The sequence below is a fragment of the Lonchura striata genome, chromosome 3 (genome assembly GCF_046129695.1).
Source record: "Lonchura striata isolate bLonStr1 chromosome 3, bLonStr1.mat, whole genome shotgun sequence".
In the NCBI taxonomy this organism is placed as follows: domain Eukaryota; kingdom Metazoa; phylum Chordata; class Aves; order Passeriformes; family Estrildidae; genus Lonchura; species Lonchura striata.
This window is the reverse complement of record NC_134605.1, coordinates 62,631,002-62,645,816: the sequence shown is the minus strand read 5'-3', so window position 1 is coordinate 62,645,816 and position 14,815 is coordinate 62,631,002. Positions and strand designations below refer to the sequence as shown.

General features: G+C 37.9%; 1 protein-coding gene across 1 annotated transcript in view; it reads left to right on the top strand.

Annotated features, from left to right (window-relative positions):
• Window positions 1-14,815, top strand: part of RNF217 (ring finger protein 217) — a 62,506-nt gene that overhangs the window by 34,028 nt on the left and 13,663 nt on the right. Inside the window, exons 3-4 of the mRNA XM_021547159.3 lie at window positions 4,144-4,308; window positions 11,517-11,718. Of these exons, the coding sequence (XP_021402834.2) occupies window positions 4,144-4,308; window positions 11,517-11,718 (367 nt within the window). The remainder of the gene's footprint in view (window positions 1-4,143; window positions 4,309-11,516; window positions 11,719-14,815) is intronic.

Here is a 14,815-nt window from a genome sequence, read left to right as displayed (position 1 = left end):
CAGCCAGTACACTCACTCTTTTATACACTGCAAGGGGAAAGCACTCTAAAATCCAAGACTTTATTTGAACTGATGCTTTAAAAATGCTAGTGCCATTTCTAAAATTTTATACAGTATTTAAAATTATAAGTAACATGGAAATTTAAAGAGGCAGCAAAGTTGTAAATTAGTTTTTCTTACTATGGCTGATTTGTGTTAACTAAGCTGATCTAGGTACAGCAGTTCAATTGGCTGAGATTCAAGTCTTCGTGTACTAAGCCTAGAAAGTTAACATGCATGTTGAGGAAGAAGGAGGGGAAGAAAAGGAGAAGTTGCTTATCCCAACCTTTCTTTTACCATTAATGCCACTTAGGGCCACACAGAACAGCAAGAGAACTATTTAATTTTCTATATAAAATATTTTTATCACAAATGGATCCTGCATTAACTCTGAAAATTTCATTTCCCCCTCTCATATGTCCTGAATTGAGAGTGTAATGTGATTGCAGACAAGACCCTAACAAACCTTTGTTCAGAGCTGTTAAGCAAAAGAGCAGTGGAAATGGGCAAAAATTGAAAAATTGCTGGTTGAGTTCCTGTGTATGGAACAGGTAAAGGTTTCACAAGAGTGAGTAAGAAGACTTGTTTTGTGAAGGAGCTCTGGCTTTTGCCTGTTAAAGTTAGTTTTTTGACCTGTTACTTGCTGTGGAGAAGCAATACTCTGCTCTGTGAGATTCATAATGAAGTTGTCTTGTTGACTTTTGTCAAGAGATACACGTTACATAAAAGGAGGACTTGAGTGCTTGGGTTTGCAAATGCAAATGTTTTTTCAATGCAGTTGTTACACAATCTATCTTTTTGGGGTTTTTTTAACTACTGAAGAGTTTCTGAAAGTTGCTCTAGAGCTAGCAGGAATTTGTATCAGCAGAGATTCTTTGATGTGTTAGCTCCCCACTTATGGATCAGATTTTAACTTTGAATGGCAGATGTCTTCATGGCTATACATTGCTTCAATTTACCTTGAGCCTCAGCTGCTGCTGATGTAGTGATTTTGCTGTACTCTCCCTTCTTCTCTCAGCAGTTCATTCCTGCCAGCCTGCTTTTGTTTATGTTGATGCTTTGGTGTCATACTGGGAGCTGGATCAAAGATCAGCCCTAATGGGGTACAAAATTTGTTTGGTTTGTTGCTTATTTTCAGCTGTTTCAATAGAGGGGATGGGTTGATGATGAGGAGAAGGAATATGTTTTGGCTGGAGCCCATATTTATTTTCAAATAAAGTGACAGTGTCTGCAGCTAGAGACTGTAATTCATGTAATCAGTTAATTGCATAATTAATTTGGCCATCCTGTTATATTACTACTGTTCCATCAAGCACTATAAAATCCCACTAAGCTTTCCATACCTTCAGGTTATAGGAATATTTTTATGAGCAGCCAGTTTTGCTATCATCAGGTCACATTGAGTAGTGTTCTGTGTTAAAATTATCTATCAGTTTTGAAAAGTCTTTTCCTGTGAGGTAAGGAAACTGATATATAAAGTAGCTTGCAGTAAAGAGGCTTGCTAAGAAAATGGAAAATGTTAACCTCAAAAGTCTGTGTTTAAGAAACCTGAGAACTAAAAAAGTTAGAACACAGAATTGTGCAATCTTTTGTATTTCAAGGGAGGCTGATCCCCAGGTGGCATAGAAGTCTGTAAATCAACAGAAATAGAAATCATAAAATAAGTGGGAAAATGTTTGTGTGAGAAAAAACATATTTGAAAAAACACAAGGTTAATGTTTTATTTTGCATATACAGTTTGTCTGGCTTGCTGGACTAGAATATATTTTACGGGTTTAAAATCTTATGTAGATAGCTTTTCTGCATCCTTGCTATGATGATTTCATCCATAACTACTGAAATATGAATCAAATAAGATTTGACTTCCATTTCAGAAAAGCAGAGAAAAAGTGGAATAAGAAAGAGAGAGACTGCTTTAATTGCCCTGTTCTCTTTGTTTCTTAAAGGGCATCACATTGCATTCAAGTTTGAATGGTTTTAGGGGTTTGTTTTGCAGCTACTAGTTCCAAGAAAAATAACGTTCATACATACTTAAAGTACATAGTTTTCTTTGCTTGCTTCAGTTATGCTCAGGAAGCACTGAACCCACAGAGAAGTGAAATGCCCATTTAAAATATAAAAACTATTTACAAGTTCAGTTTTGAGGGAAGTGCTGTCAGGGTGACAGGTGGAAGAGGAAACTGGTAATGAAACATAGAGTTCTCACTAGTTCAGTTAGAGCCATTTGTGGTAAGAAATGTTATTTTGAGTTCCTGTGGTTACAGCCTCATCCTGTATTTCAGTACTTTCTGATTAATGTATTTGGAAACACCTGATGTCAGTGTGTGTGTAAATTTAAATACATATCCTGATGGCTGCTGCATTGCTTTCACTTACGTACATGCTATAATAGAAAGATGGAGTATGCAAATAATTTGTCAGATAGTCATCAAAAAACAAATGAAACAAAAAACAAACCCACAGAACTTGTGTTTTAAATTATGTTGCCTTTTTTTTACGGAAGAAGCTTTAACTTCTTGACCTGTTGATTTGGGTTTGTACTTGTTAACAACCGTGTTCTTATTTTGTGTTGCTTTTGTTTAATGTGGCCTTGGACGAGTTTTCAGGTAAAAACTAACAGTGTTTGCAATCTACATGTTTCAGCCCTAATGTGTCATTTCTCTTTAAACAAGATGTAGTGATTGCATGTGTAAATAATTTTGGCTAGCCTCAGCAAAGTATGTAAGGGAGATCAGAGCACCTACTTTGGACTCTTAATTGTAGTCAAGGAAACATAACACCAGTTGTCATGACTCAACAGGAGGGCACAGCACCTGGTGGGAGTGAGAACTTGAGAAATATGTTTTGGGGACTTCACATCTGACTACACTCTAGGATGTAGTTTCCTGAGAAGCACCCCCATACCGTGCATGGTCAGCACAGACATTTCTGTGGTTTGGTGGTTTGGTTTGGTGTTTCTGTGGTTTTGGTTATATCTGGTCTGGACACAGATATAACCAAAAACTCTTGGTTTGGCTGATTGAATTCCTCAGATCCATCCATCAGCTGGGTACAAAGCCAGGGCAGTACCAGACATGGACTGCAGCTGGGGATGGTGGACAGGACTCAGCAGTCACTTGAGTGACTGAGATATTTTGCTGCTGAACACAGCAGAAGTGAACATAATGCAGGAGTCTGGATGTGCCTGAGTCTAAGATGTCTTCTAGTTCTTGCTGTCCTTAGTTATGATCCAGGTTGGAGGCCTGTCTTTCATCAGATAAGCAGCTGCAATGTGCCTCTTTTTATTACTCCTGCAAACACAGCAGCTGCTGGCCTTAGCTTTTCATAAAAAAAATAAGCCGGTGTGGAAGAAGACATGATGACGATGGTACCTATTTGACACAATTATTTAAAATTGAGGGAGTTGAAAGAATAGATCCTTTCTCAGTTTGAGTATGGCTTGTGGGTTTTGCCATTAGGTGTGGTCTGTAACAAAGTGGGCTGTTTGGCACAGGCTCAGCTTGCCTTGACGCAATCAAGAGCAAAAGGAGATGCCTGACTTCCCTTTGGTAGTTGTGGCTCTTGGATGAGAGCCTTGCTCAGGACTCCTTTTCTCAGGACCATTTCTAATATAAGTATCATAACCTGTGCTGAGGTCTGCAGTGCCCCTTCAGAAAACCAAGTACTTTCTGTAATAGTCTTGGCAGTGCAGTTTATTCCTAGAGAAAGACAGATCCACTGCACTGAAAACTGTTGGCTAATTTTCAGGTGCTCTCACAAATGTTTTGGAGGCAATTGAATAAGCTTTCTGGACTCTGCCTTTTGTCAGTCGACCCACACAATCACTTTGGGAAGTAGTGCCTGTGATTAATCCAAGCTGCTTGTGCTTCATTTGATGGAGGCCTTTCCCAGCTTTAGCAATTACTTCTTTATTTTATCTGTTTTAAAAAGGAGAAGAACAAGCTAGCTTCCACAACTTCTTGTGTTTTTAAAACAGCCTCCAGAACATCTTAGATCTTTGCTGGGCAGCTGCTCTCTTAATTGAAAAGCAGTGGTTTTAAAACAGGCCTTCTAGTTGTATCAGCACCCAGCTTGCAAACGTGTGGTGTTTTCTCATTCATACAGATCCAGTGTCCATCTTGCCAATTTGTCTGGTGTTTCAAGTGCCACTCTCCCTGGCATGAAGGCGTTAACTGCAAAGAATACAAGAAGGGAGACAAGCTGTTACGTCACTGGGCCAACGAAATCGAACACGGGCAGAGGAATGCCCAGAAGTGTCCAAAATGCAAGGTGAGCTTCTCTCCCTTGGCTTGCAGGTAGTGGCTTCAAACTGTTCAAATATACATTTAAAATAAATACTTGTAGCTTCTGCTCAGCATTGGAAATGAAATTCACATTTGCTGTGCAGTTTCTTGTTAATAACCCATTGAGAAAAACAGGTCAAATTTCTTTGCTGGTTCCTGCACTGATTCTGCAGAGTGTCTGCATATAAAGAAACATTATGGAAATTATTAAGAGGGGGCTTTGATGAATCATATAAATGTTTGGGTTAACTAATTACAAAATAAATTAATCCTAAAATAAAGCTTTAAAGAAATTGAAAGCTTTAGGGAAATTCAGTGCCCTTTGTCAGGTTTTCCAGAGAGTTTGAGTGTATTCAATGTCTGAGTAAGGCTGGAAATACTCTGTCAACAAGTTAACTAAGGGAAACTAAGACTTGGAAAAACTGTAAGTTTTGTAGGATTGAATGTTACTACTTCATAAACTGTACCTTGAGGTGGGACTTCACAGGCCACACATCAAGTGCTGTGTCCAGTTCTGGGCCCTTCACTTCAAGAAGGACATTGGAGGTGCTGGAGTGAGTCCAGAGAAGGGCAGCAGAGCTGGTGAGGGGACTGGAGCACAAGTCCTGTAAGGAGTAGCTGAGCATTCTTTTTAACCTGAAGAAAAGGAATCTCAGGGGGCACCTCTTCATTCTCTACAACTGCCTAAAAGGGGGATGTAGGCAGGTGGGGGCTGGCCTCTTCTCCTGGGCAGCCAGTGACAGGACAAGAGGACATAGCATCAGACTGCAGGTGAGGTTCAGACTGGACATCAGGAGGAATTTCCTTTCAGAAAGGATTGTTAAACACTGGAATGGGCTGCCAGGGAGGTGATGGAGTCACCAGCCCTGGAGGTGTTCAAGAAATGACTGGATGTGAGAGTGTCATGATCAGGTGACAAGGTGGTGGTCGAAGGTTGGAGGTGATGATCTCAGGGGTCTTTTCCAGTGTGGATCCTTCCCTGAAGCGTTTCTTGTTATTAATTTTTAACACTTTAATGCAGTTCCACACCCTAAAAATGCCATTTATCCCTTTGAAGATGAGAAGTATTTCCCACTACTTAGATGAGATGCAACAGCCCTGTATATCCCTGCCCCAGTTGCCTTTAATGAAGGCCTCTCTTAAATTTGTTCATTATTTTTTTCACAGCTACCAACAGAGTAGTAAGTCAAAGCTGGACTGTTTCAGAGAAAATTAATATTGAATGGGAAGATTTACTTATAAACATAAAGAATATGTAACACTTTGAGGCTTACGCTGTGCAAATAAGAAAATGTTCATCAGTTCACTCAGTATCATATTTTGGTCTTTGAAAAGAAAATGCCTGTGTTACCATAGCTTAAAATTGAAAGATTTCAAAAGAGGGAAATTGTAAAGCTCTGAAACCAGCAGCTGGTTGTTTAACCTTCGTCCTGAACACGTGTGACCTTTTTAACAAAGTTTTTGCTGCTTGCTTTTTGGTAAGAGTTGATAGATTTGAGTCAGTTCTAAAAATAGTAACTTTCTGGGAAGTCTTAAAGTAAAATACTTACTTCTTCCCACTCTGAAAGAAGCAATCTGTTTTAATTTGTTTGACTTGTGAAAGATTTTATGACAATGGGAATGATGTAACTTAAATAAATTGTCCAAAAGATTAAGAAAGTGGACCAAGCAAAAACATATATGAATGTGGAAAACCAGGGGTGGTAAGAAGGGTGATAGCTGGAAAGAGAAAGGAACTAAAACTGCTAAGTCTAACATTTGGCATGAATAAGTTAAAATTTAAAATGCCATGTTTAAATATTCAACTCTTTTCACCATCTTCAGAAGAAAAGGCTGGGCACTTGAAACTTACAAGGCTTGTTACTAATTCTGAAGCATGAGGTTGCATGAATTTGACTGCTAAATTGAAAAATACACGAGATTTCTTTTCTTAATCACAGGAAAATAAAACCTCCTACATGGTGGGAAGCAGTATGGAAACTTACAAAATTAGCACAGAAAAAGAACCTCTGCTAAGTCCTTCCTGGTAATGTGGCACTGTAAATTAATATTGAAGAGACAATTCAACCTTGTATTAAATTGTGCTGTTACCCCAAACCTTGATACTTTTTTCTTCAGAAGAAAAGTTCTTCCTGCCTACAATGTCCAAAATGTTTCTCTCAGCATACTCTTTATTTTGAAATCAAATCTATAACCTGCAAGTAATCAAAAGTACCACTTAGCTGGCATTTAGTTCAAAAAATACATCTTTGGATAGTTAAAAAAAACCAAAAACATGTTAAGCAGTATATTCATCAAATCTTTAGTAAGTGTCTGGGCATGTAGGGAAAAGCATTCTGACAGTTAACAATTTGAAGTCAGGGAGATTAGATATAATACTTCTCTGCCTCTCTTTCCCATCCATCCCTCCCTCCCTCCCTCCAAAACCTGTATATAAAATAACATTGAATCAGATGAGAAACCTATTTCCAAATAAAATAAAGAGTGACAAAAAAAATTTCTAACACACCATTTGATTTATTTGTGTTCTAGGTCCACAGAAGCAATGTTTCTGGTGAACACATATTTTTAACATCTTTCATATTCTGGTTGAAAACTTGCAGCGGCCAAAATTGGCAAACAGATTGAGGAAAGTCAATATTAAATTGTGTCTAAAAGATACTAGTATTTTATCTCTACATTAAAACTGAAATTAATAGAAATCAGTGGTAGAAACTTAAGTAGAGGTAGTTTCTTTACTGAAGTAGTATGTAATATTACTAGTAACTTCCCAAGTGTGATACTGATTACAGTGTAAATTGTGACCATATTTTGCAGATAGCTTCTGGAGATAATTATTTATACCTACAGATACATACACACACTGACTCTTTTTAGCTGTACCATGGAGAAATTGAATGCATTATCTTCTCTGGGCATGCAGGTGAGAAAATCAAAACACATTTGGGGGTATGTGTATACAGAGGCAGATCCTCAGGCAAATATGAGCATTTCAGTGGTTTGAGTAAGTAATTTGAAAGAACATAATCCTTTGTAATGTCAATATAGCAGGGACTATTAGCTTAAACTTGATTACTTTTTCCTGTAGTAGGATACAGCTTTTAGCACATCTAATAGGAATCGCTTCTATTTACCTGGTCTCTTCAAGATGTGTTTATGTAAGATAATCAAAATGTTACACACAGTCCAAATGCTTAATTGTAGATTCATGTTGTGACTGTGTGTCAGTATGGAAATATTGAAAAAATGCTAGTTTTTAAACTGTATCCTAATTTCTTTTGACTTTTTTTTCTTAATACAGGCTTTTCCAAATTTATTATACACTATTTTGAGAGTCAGTATAGACCATTTTTCTCAACAAGACTTGTCCAAAAAGTGCTGGTTTTGTTCTAGAGTAAGTTGGCTAATAAGTGCAAATTTACTACATTATTGGATGTCATTTGCCAAAATTTATAACATTATTTGTCTTTCCCCAGTACTGTTTTAAGGGCTTATTTTTTATAACTTCTTGGTATGTTTGCAACAAAATGCTTTTGTTTACACAAGTGTTTTTACAGTACAGCAAACCAAGGAAATACTCCATGTTGGTGTTATCTTACCACAGATTTCAAAAGCAGCACTATCTCAGGAAGCACCTCATAGCAGCTCTAGGTTAGAAGGCTTTGAACAGCAGCAGAAATTTAAGAACAAGCATGTCAGTGGAAATAAAGGAGCATGTATTTCTTATCTGTTTTGATTCCTGTAAGCATTATCAAATAATTCAGGGCATAGTTTTGGAAACACTCTGTAAAGTAATTCTCTTCTGGAGGGAGGAGAGTCCTTATTTGTATACAAAGTGATAAAGCTATGCAGGTTTCTTTTCAGAGGTGGAGGAGATGTGGCCACTCATCCTCAGAACTCTTGGAAGTGATTTCCCTAAAAGTTTTCTCTGAGAGGACATGTAACACGCAGAGGGGGTAAAATCAGGGTCTGAAATAGCCACTGTGCTACTTCAGTTGTCCTTCTTAAGACTCTGAACTGGATGTGTCTGCCCTTGATGTGCAGTTTTTTCCCCTGTTGTTCTGGAAGCTATTTTTGGGTTTCTGAATGGCTAACCTTACCCTGTAAGGTGAGCGTACATCTTTGGTTTTGAGCAGGGTGTGGGTGCAGGATGAAGCCTGTAGCTTTGACTGAATGCATGGAGGCAGAAACTGGGCTTGCAGCGGCCACGCTGCAGGGGAGCCCGCAGTCCCACAGCGCTGGGCCCCGCACGGCCGCAGCTTCCCGCAGCCAGCCGCATTCCTGGCCCCACGCGTTCCCCGGCTGCCTCCTGTGCACTGTGCTGCTGTCAGTGGGGCAGGAACACTCGTGAGATCTGAGCCAGCGGTGACCGTTTGCTCAGCCTATAGATTTGTAACCCATCCCCGTCAGTGGATTATCTGGAGGGCACGGAGGCATGCCCGTGTGAACCAGAGATGAAGCTGATCTGCTGAGATGTCATGTCTTAGGCTTGAAAGCAGCCTGACCAAATGATACAAAGTTCACCTGGCATTGTCAGTTGCAAAGCATGTGATAGGGAGTTCAAGCCCTTTTACTTTGTTTTTTTCCAATCAAGTTTTTATTCACTGGAAAGAAGGAAAGTTTTTGCAATAAAAAGATCTAGGCGAGTACAGCTGGTTGTTCCAGATTCACAGCATTTGAAGACAGTTATACATGCAGATGAGGATTGACTAAAATGTCTTCATGGTTTGCTTTTTGAAGAAGCAAATATGAAGTGCATATAGTTGCAATATTTGTCTGTAAGATGATAAATCCTTATCAGCTTCTTTCATGTTTCAAGAGGACAGTATGTCTGGAGAATTTGGGGCAGGAACAGGTAGATGGACAAATGATTCAGGAGTAAGGCATGACTTAGCTGGAGCTGGGAGGCTTCTAGGAAAGCATAGGTAGAAGGATAATAGGCAGTTTCTAAGATGTGGATATTTCTGATAGGAATGGTAGAACATAAAAGGCTATTGCTAGCATCTCTTTGAAGTTCTTACTACCAAAAAAATTAACTAATTTTTGGAACGTGAAGTAATTTTGGTTTGAATCTAGGATTTTTATAGGTTCCATGATTCTACAGAATTACAATTAGGATGAATGATAACTTAAGTGAGCTAGTAAATTAGAGAAGAGAGAGCAAAATTCAACAGTCTTGATTCAAAAAAAAAAAAATAAAGCAACCAGTTAATTCTCATTAGTCACAAAATCTAGTTCCTTCATTTACATTTTTAAGATAGAATCAGCAGATAAGGGAAATTACCCTTTAAGTTACAAAAGTCTCTATCGTTGCTGTCTGAGTTGGTCCCCTGAAAAATTAATTTGAATTAAATTTTAAAGTTAATTTGTCAAAATACTTTGTCACTATTAAAATACCTTTGTTTCAGCTCAAGTTAATCTGAGGAATGACAGTAAATAAACTATGGCTCCAGAACTGGATTCAACATCTTTTTTCACATGTAACCTGAGAAGTAAGAATTCAAACTGACAATATAATGTCCCTTTTAGAAAAAAGTGTATGTCTTCTTAAGTTAATATAATATTAGGTGGAGTTCTCTTTCTGCTTTGCCTGCTGTCAGTGCTTAACTGTGAAAGTTTTGAAGTCAAGTGGCTTATAAAGCTCATCAGCAATGGTGTTTTTTCAGATGATTCTGAAAAACAGGACACCTGTAATACAGGAGAATTCCTTGGAGTAAAGGGGTATGTTTGCTCAGTCAGACAAATCTACTAGAATACTTGCCCACTAGAAAGCTTTTATTTTTTAATAGCCCAGTTCTCTCTTTTGTGAATATTTGCCCGTCTTTTGTATGAAAAGTGTTTGAAAGTATAGAAAACCAAATCCTGAGATCACTACTGTGGCACAGGGATGCTGGCAGGTGTATCTGGAACTACTTTTACCTTGTAACCTTTACCATGAGTGTTGCAGGTGGAAGGCATCACTTTGTTATGTGGATAAGTTGCCAGTGTAGATAGATGTTTGGGCAAGCAGGGTAAGCCCAGATCAACAGCAAAGAACAAATGCATTTGACCCTCTCAAGAATGTCAGATGCCCCAGGAGTCACAAGCTTCTCTGGAGCTTGCTGAGCTTTCAGTGTCTCTGATTCTTTCAGGGCCACTGAGTGGTCATGTCATGTCTTTGCTTGTGCTTCCCTGCAAAATAAATACATGTAGGTAAGTATAGAAGTTTTCAGGAGGCATTGATTTATCTGTTACAAGTTTCAACAGGTGAAATTCAAATTGGGTGTAATGGAAAAAAGTATTCCCCCATGGATGGTGAAGCATGGTATAGAATGCTCGGAGGCAGCAACATACCCATGCTTGGAAATTTTTTAAGTCTAATGAGATGAGACCTGGAGCAATGTGATCTGTCTGGAGTTATCCCAGCTTGGAGTTAGGGGTTAAAATAGATGACCCTGAGCATCACTTTCAACCTCAATTATTAGACTATCTACAATTCCACTGTGGAACGTGATCTTGGAATGCTGGATGGGGAACTATTTGTGCAGGCAATCAGTAGAAAGATAGCTATAGAACTAGGGCAGCCCTGTGTCATGCTGTGCTGTGGGTATCATGAAAGATTGGTATAAGTTTTTATTCCACATATAGTTTGTGGATATTTTTTTTTTGTTTTTTTTTAAGAAGGAGAAAGCATCCATACTTCTCAAATCATGTACTGTAACAGCAGTGTCTTTCTGGTGTTTATTACAAAATGCCAAATCAATTTGTGATGGAAAAGGGAGTAGAGCCACAGGTGGCCTAAGAGGGAAACCCATCTGGGGAGGGGTCAAACAGAGTTCGTAACTATATTCACTGTGTTGCTTTTATTTTTAATGAAGTTTGGTGCTAAAATATCTACTTCAGCAATAAAACCAAAATATCAGTAAGGGCAAAATTCTCATCTGATATGAAGAAAATTTAAACAAAAAAGAGGGTTATGTAGGAAGTGGTTATCTGGAAACAATAGTTTCACTCACATTTAATGCTCTGAAACATGCCTCAGAAAACCATTATTGTCTTAAGCCAGCTGCAGTATAAATTAATGCAAGTACTGACTTAGCAGGGGGTTGCTTGCAGCTTCTTTTCATCTGGCACATGAACTGCCCTGGGTAGTGCCCGCTTTCCTGTGCTTGAGAAGGGGGGAAAAATATTTCTTTTTTCCTTTTGCTCATACAGATCCACATCCAGAGAACCGAAGGGTGTGACCACATGACCTGTTCACAGTGTAACACTAATTTCTGTTACCGTTGTGGGGAGAGATACCGCCAGCTCCGCTTCTTTGGAGACCACACGTCAAACCTCAGTATCTTTGGATGCAAATACCGCTACCTCCCCGAGAGACCACATTTAAGGAGATTAGTCCGAGGCTCTGTCTGTGGTGAGTGGATTAATGCTCCTTGTGGAGAGCTGCACAATGAAGTGATGGGGGGATAGGGCAATTGCAGTCAAATTAAAACTAGTGGTTTAAAGGATTGGCTGGACTGGCTGTTTTTCACTTATTCAAAAGATGGCTTATTAAATATATTTAAATATATGGCACTTGCCCTCCCTTTTTAGATGGACTGTGTAAGATTAAGTATTGTGTACTCTTCTGATAGCTTGTTTCCTAATTATTTTTTTTTTTATAATACATAAGCAAACTGTGAAAGTGCTGTCAATATGCATGTCACTGGCCGTGTTCATTATTCTCAAGGTATATTGGAGAAATGGGTCAGAGAAGAAACCTTATTTAAATTAACCTTGCTATAAGTCTGTTTGAATAAAATGCTCTTTGGATTTGAACCTGATCTGAGTAGAAAAACTCAAGGTTTTTCCATATAAATAGGAGGACACTTTTAACTAGTAGTTTTAGTTCAGATAAAATCAGCTTGAAACAAAATACAACTTATATACATTAATTTTGCTCACAAAAGAATGATGCTGAAAATGTATTTTTATTAAACCAAAAGGCACTCATAATTTGCTTTTGAGCCAGATATGTCTCAACCTATAGAAGCACAAGATAATAGACTCTTATATTTTGTGATGTCTTTCATATATGTGAAGTTCAGTCATTGTAGTGAGTTTACAGCATATAAGGCAACCTATAATGTTACAAGAAATGGATGTATTAACTGTCAAAAAACAGGTACCTGTCAAGGAAAATAGAACTTTCCATACTTTGAATTAAGACATAAAAATTGGAGATTACTTGTAGCTCACCTAGAATGAGGATATGCTTTGAGCTTGATTGTAGAGGTAAAGGCAAGAGGCAGAACATGTGGGGAAAAGCAAACCTGAGTGTCCTGAGCCAGACATGTTCCAGTAAGAAAACTAGGTGGTTTCTAGAGTAACATAAGATCTGACACACAAGCTTGTAGACCTGGGAATGAAAATGCCAGTCTTGCTGCTCTGCATTGTGGGAGATTTGCAAACCTAGAATGCTTGTTTTAAAAAAGTGGCAATATGTCATCCAAGCCCATTAGTTTGACCTTAGGAGCTTGCAAGGCTTTGTAACAAACTTTGAGAGAAGTGATTTAAAGATACAGAAATAACTAGAAAGGAGATAAAAATTGAAGATGATTGGAGGTGCCTACTCTGAACATTTTGTAGAGATGAATTGCAACACACCAGAAGATCTAGTCTAGATGAAAGACATTGCTGGCATTAGGGCACATAAATATAAATGTTTATTAAAAATTTGGGCTTAAACTTCAAGAACTATTTCAAAGCACTTAGTAAGATTTCAGAAGAGCATTCAGCAATAGCCACAATGGCAAACAATGTAAGCTTTTTTTTAAATAGATCTTGTTATATTTGGTGTAATCAGTATCTGCTGTAGCAACAGATTGTACTCATAGACATTACCAAGTCAGTGCTGTTCACATGCAGAATCATGGGTAACCTTATTAGAATCATAGAATAGTTTGGGCTGAGAGTGACCTTTAAAGGCCCCCTGCAATGAGCAGAGGCATCCTCAACTAAATCAGGTTGCTAAGAGCCCTATTCAGCCTGGTCTTTGGATATTAAAACTCCATGGTAAATATGTGTATGCTCATACTTACAGGATCACACATAGTTAAGGTATAAGATAATTTTATTTTCATCTCCTATTTGCAAGTGTACTTGTGGTTTGCATTAATCAATAAACCAAGAAAGATTAGCAAAGCTCAAAGCCTCAGATTACATTTCTCATAGGGTTTTCTGTTAAAAAATTCTCTCCAAAACTCCAAAATGATGTATTTTCTCACAAGAATGGTCATCTGAATAGAGACAAAGGTATTTGAATCTGTCAGCACATGTAGTAAGTGCCCATGTTTTTACAATAGCTTGTTAACACTCAAGTTGACAAGAATTCAGAAAATTCTTCATCAGTACTTATGACCTTAAATTGCCGTCATTTCTACAGCTCTAGATTTGAATATTGATCCTGATACTCTATTAATAACTACCAAAATACTCCAGAGACCTAACAGAACTCATACATGAAAATAAAAAATGAAAATATTTAGAAATTTGCCTCAGATTTGAATTTGGGACTCGACCTCACAGGTCTTCTTCCATTGCAGTAAGTTTTGGCTGTGACTTGCGTGTGTGAGCCAGTCTAGGTTTTTGTACTCTTTTCCACACAAGTGTATGTTTGGGTTTTCACATTGGTTTTTAAAAATATGTTATATTGCTATAAGATTGTACCTCCTGACCTTTTTCCTGACCTTTTGGAGAAGATATAATCCTAAACTATGATACAGTTTGCTTGTGGATTATGCCATTTGCAATGCTGGAAATTTGCTAGGATCATCTTATCTTCGTAAAACAATTCAACAGAATTGATCTGTGGCTGTTAATTTGGCTTGTATAAAGGTCTGCCTAATGGGTCTGTCCCCAGCAGTGGACAGTTAGAAATAAAATCTCACTCCCTGTTTGTTTCCAGTAATCAATGCTTTAGACACTTTCTTAGTTAAGGTTTGTATCTGAACCTTTGCATTACAGCCCTCAGTGGATGGATTCTTCACTAGTTTTAACAGTACTTAAATTTAATTTTTCCACAACATTTCTGGTAGAGGCTCTAGGATTTCACTATGTGTCATGTGGACAATGTCCTGGATTTTTTTGATTCCTGATAATTTCATTATCTACTTTTGTTATCATAGTATTGAGCAAATAATAATAGCTTGCTGGCCTTTTCATATAGTTCTTTTATGGACTGTCCATCAGATTCTACTTTGTCATGATATTTGAATTATTTTTTTTGTTTTATTTGTGTTGAGATGAAGCTTACTAGTCTTAATCACTTAAGATCAAATTTAAAACCCAAAAATGTTGAATTCCAGTTAGGGATCACACCCAGGCTCAGGGAGATCCCAGTAGCTAGAACTGAAAATACAAATATGTAAATACTTTATCAGGCAAAAGAGGAGCATTATCATCAGTAGGTATTACTGCACAAGCCTGGGTTTTGGTTCTGTTCTTCTGAAAGTCAGCAGAAGAAGAGATGG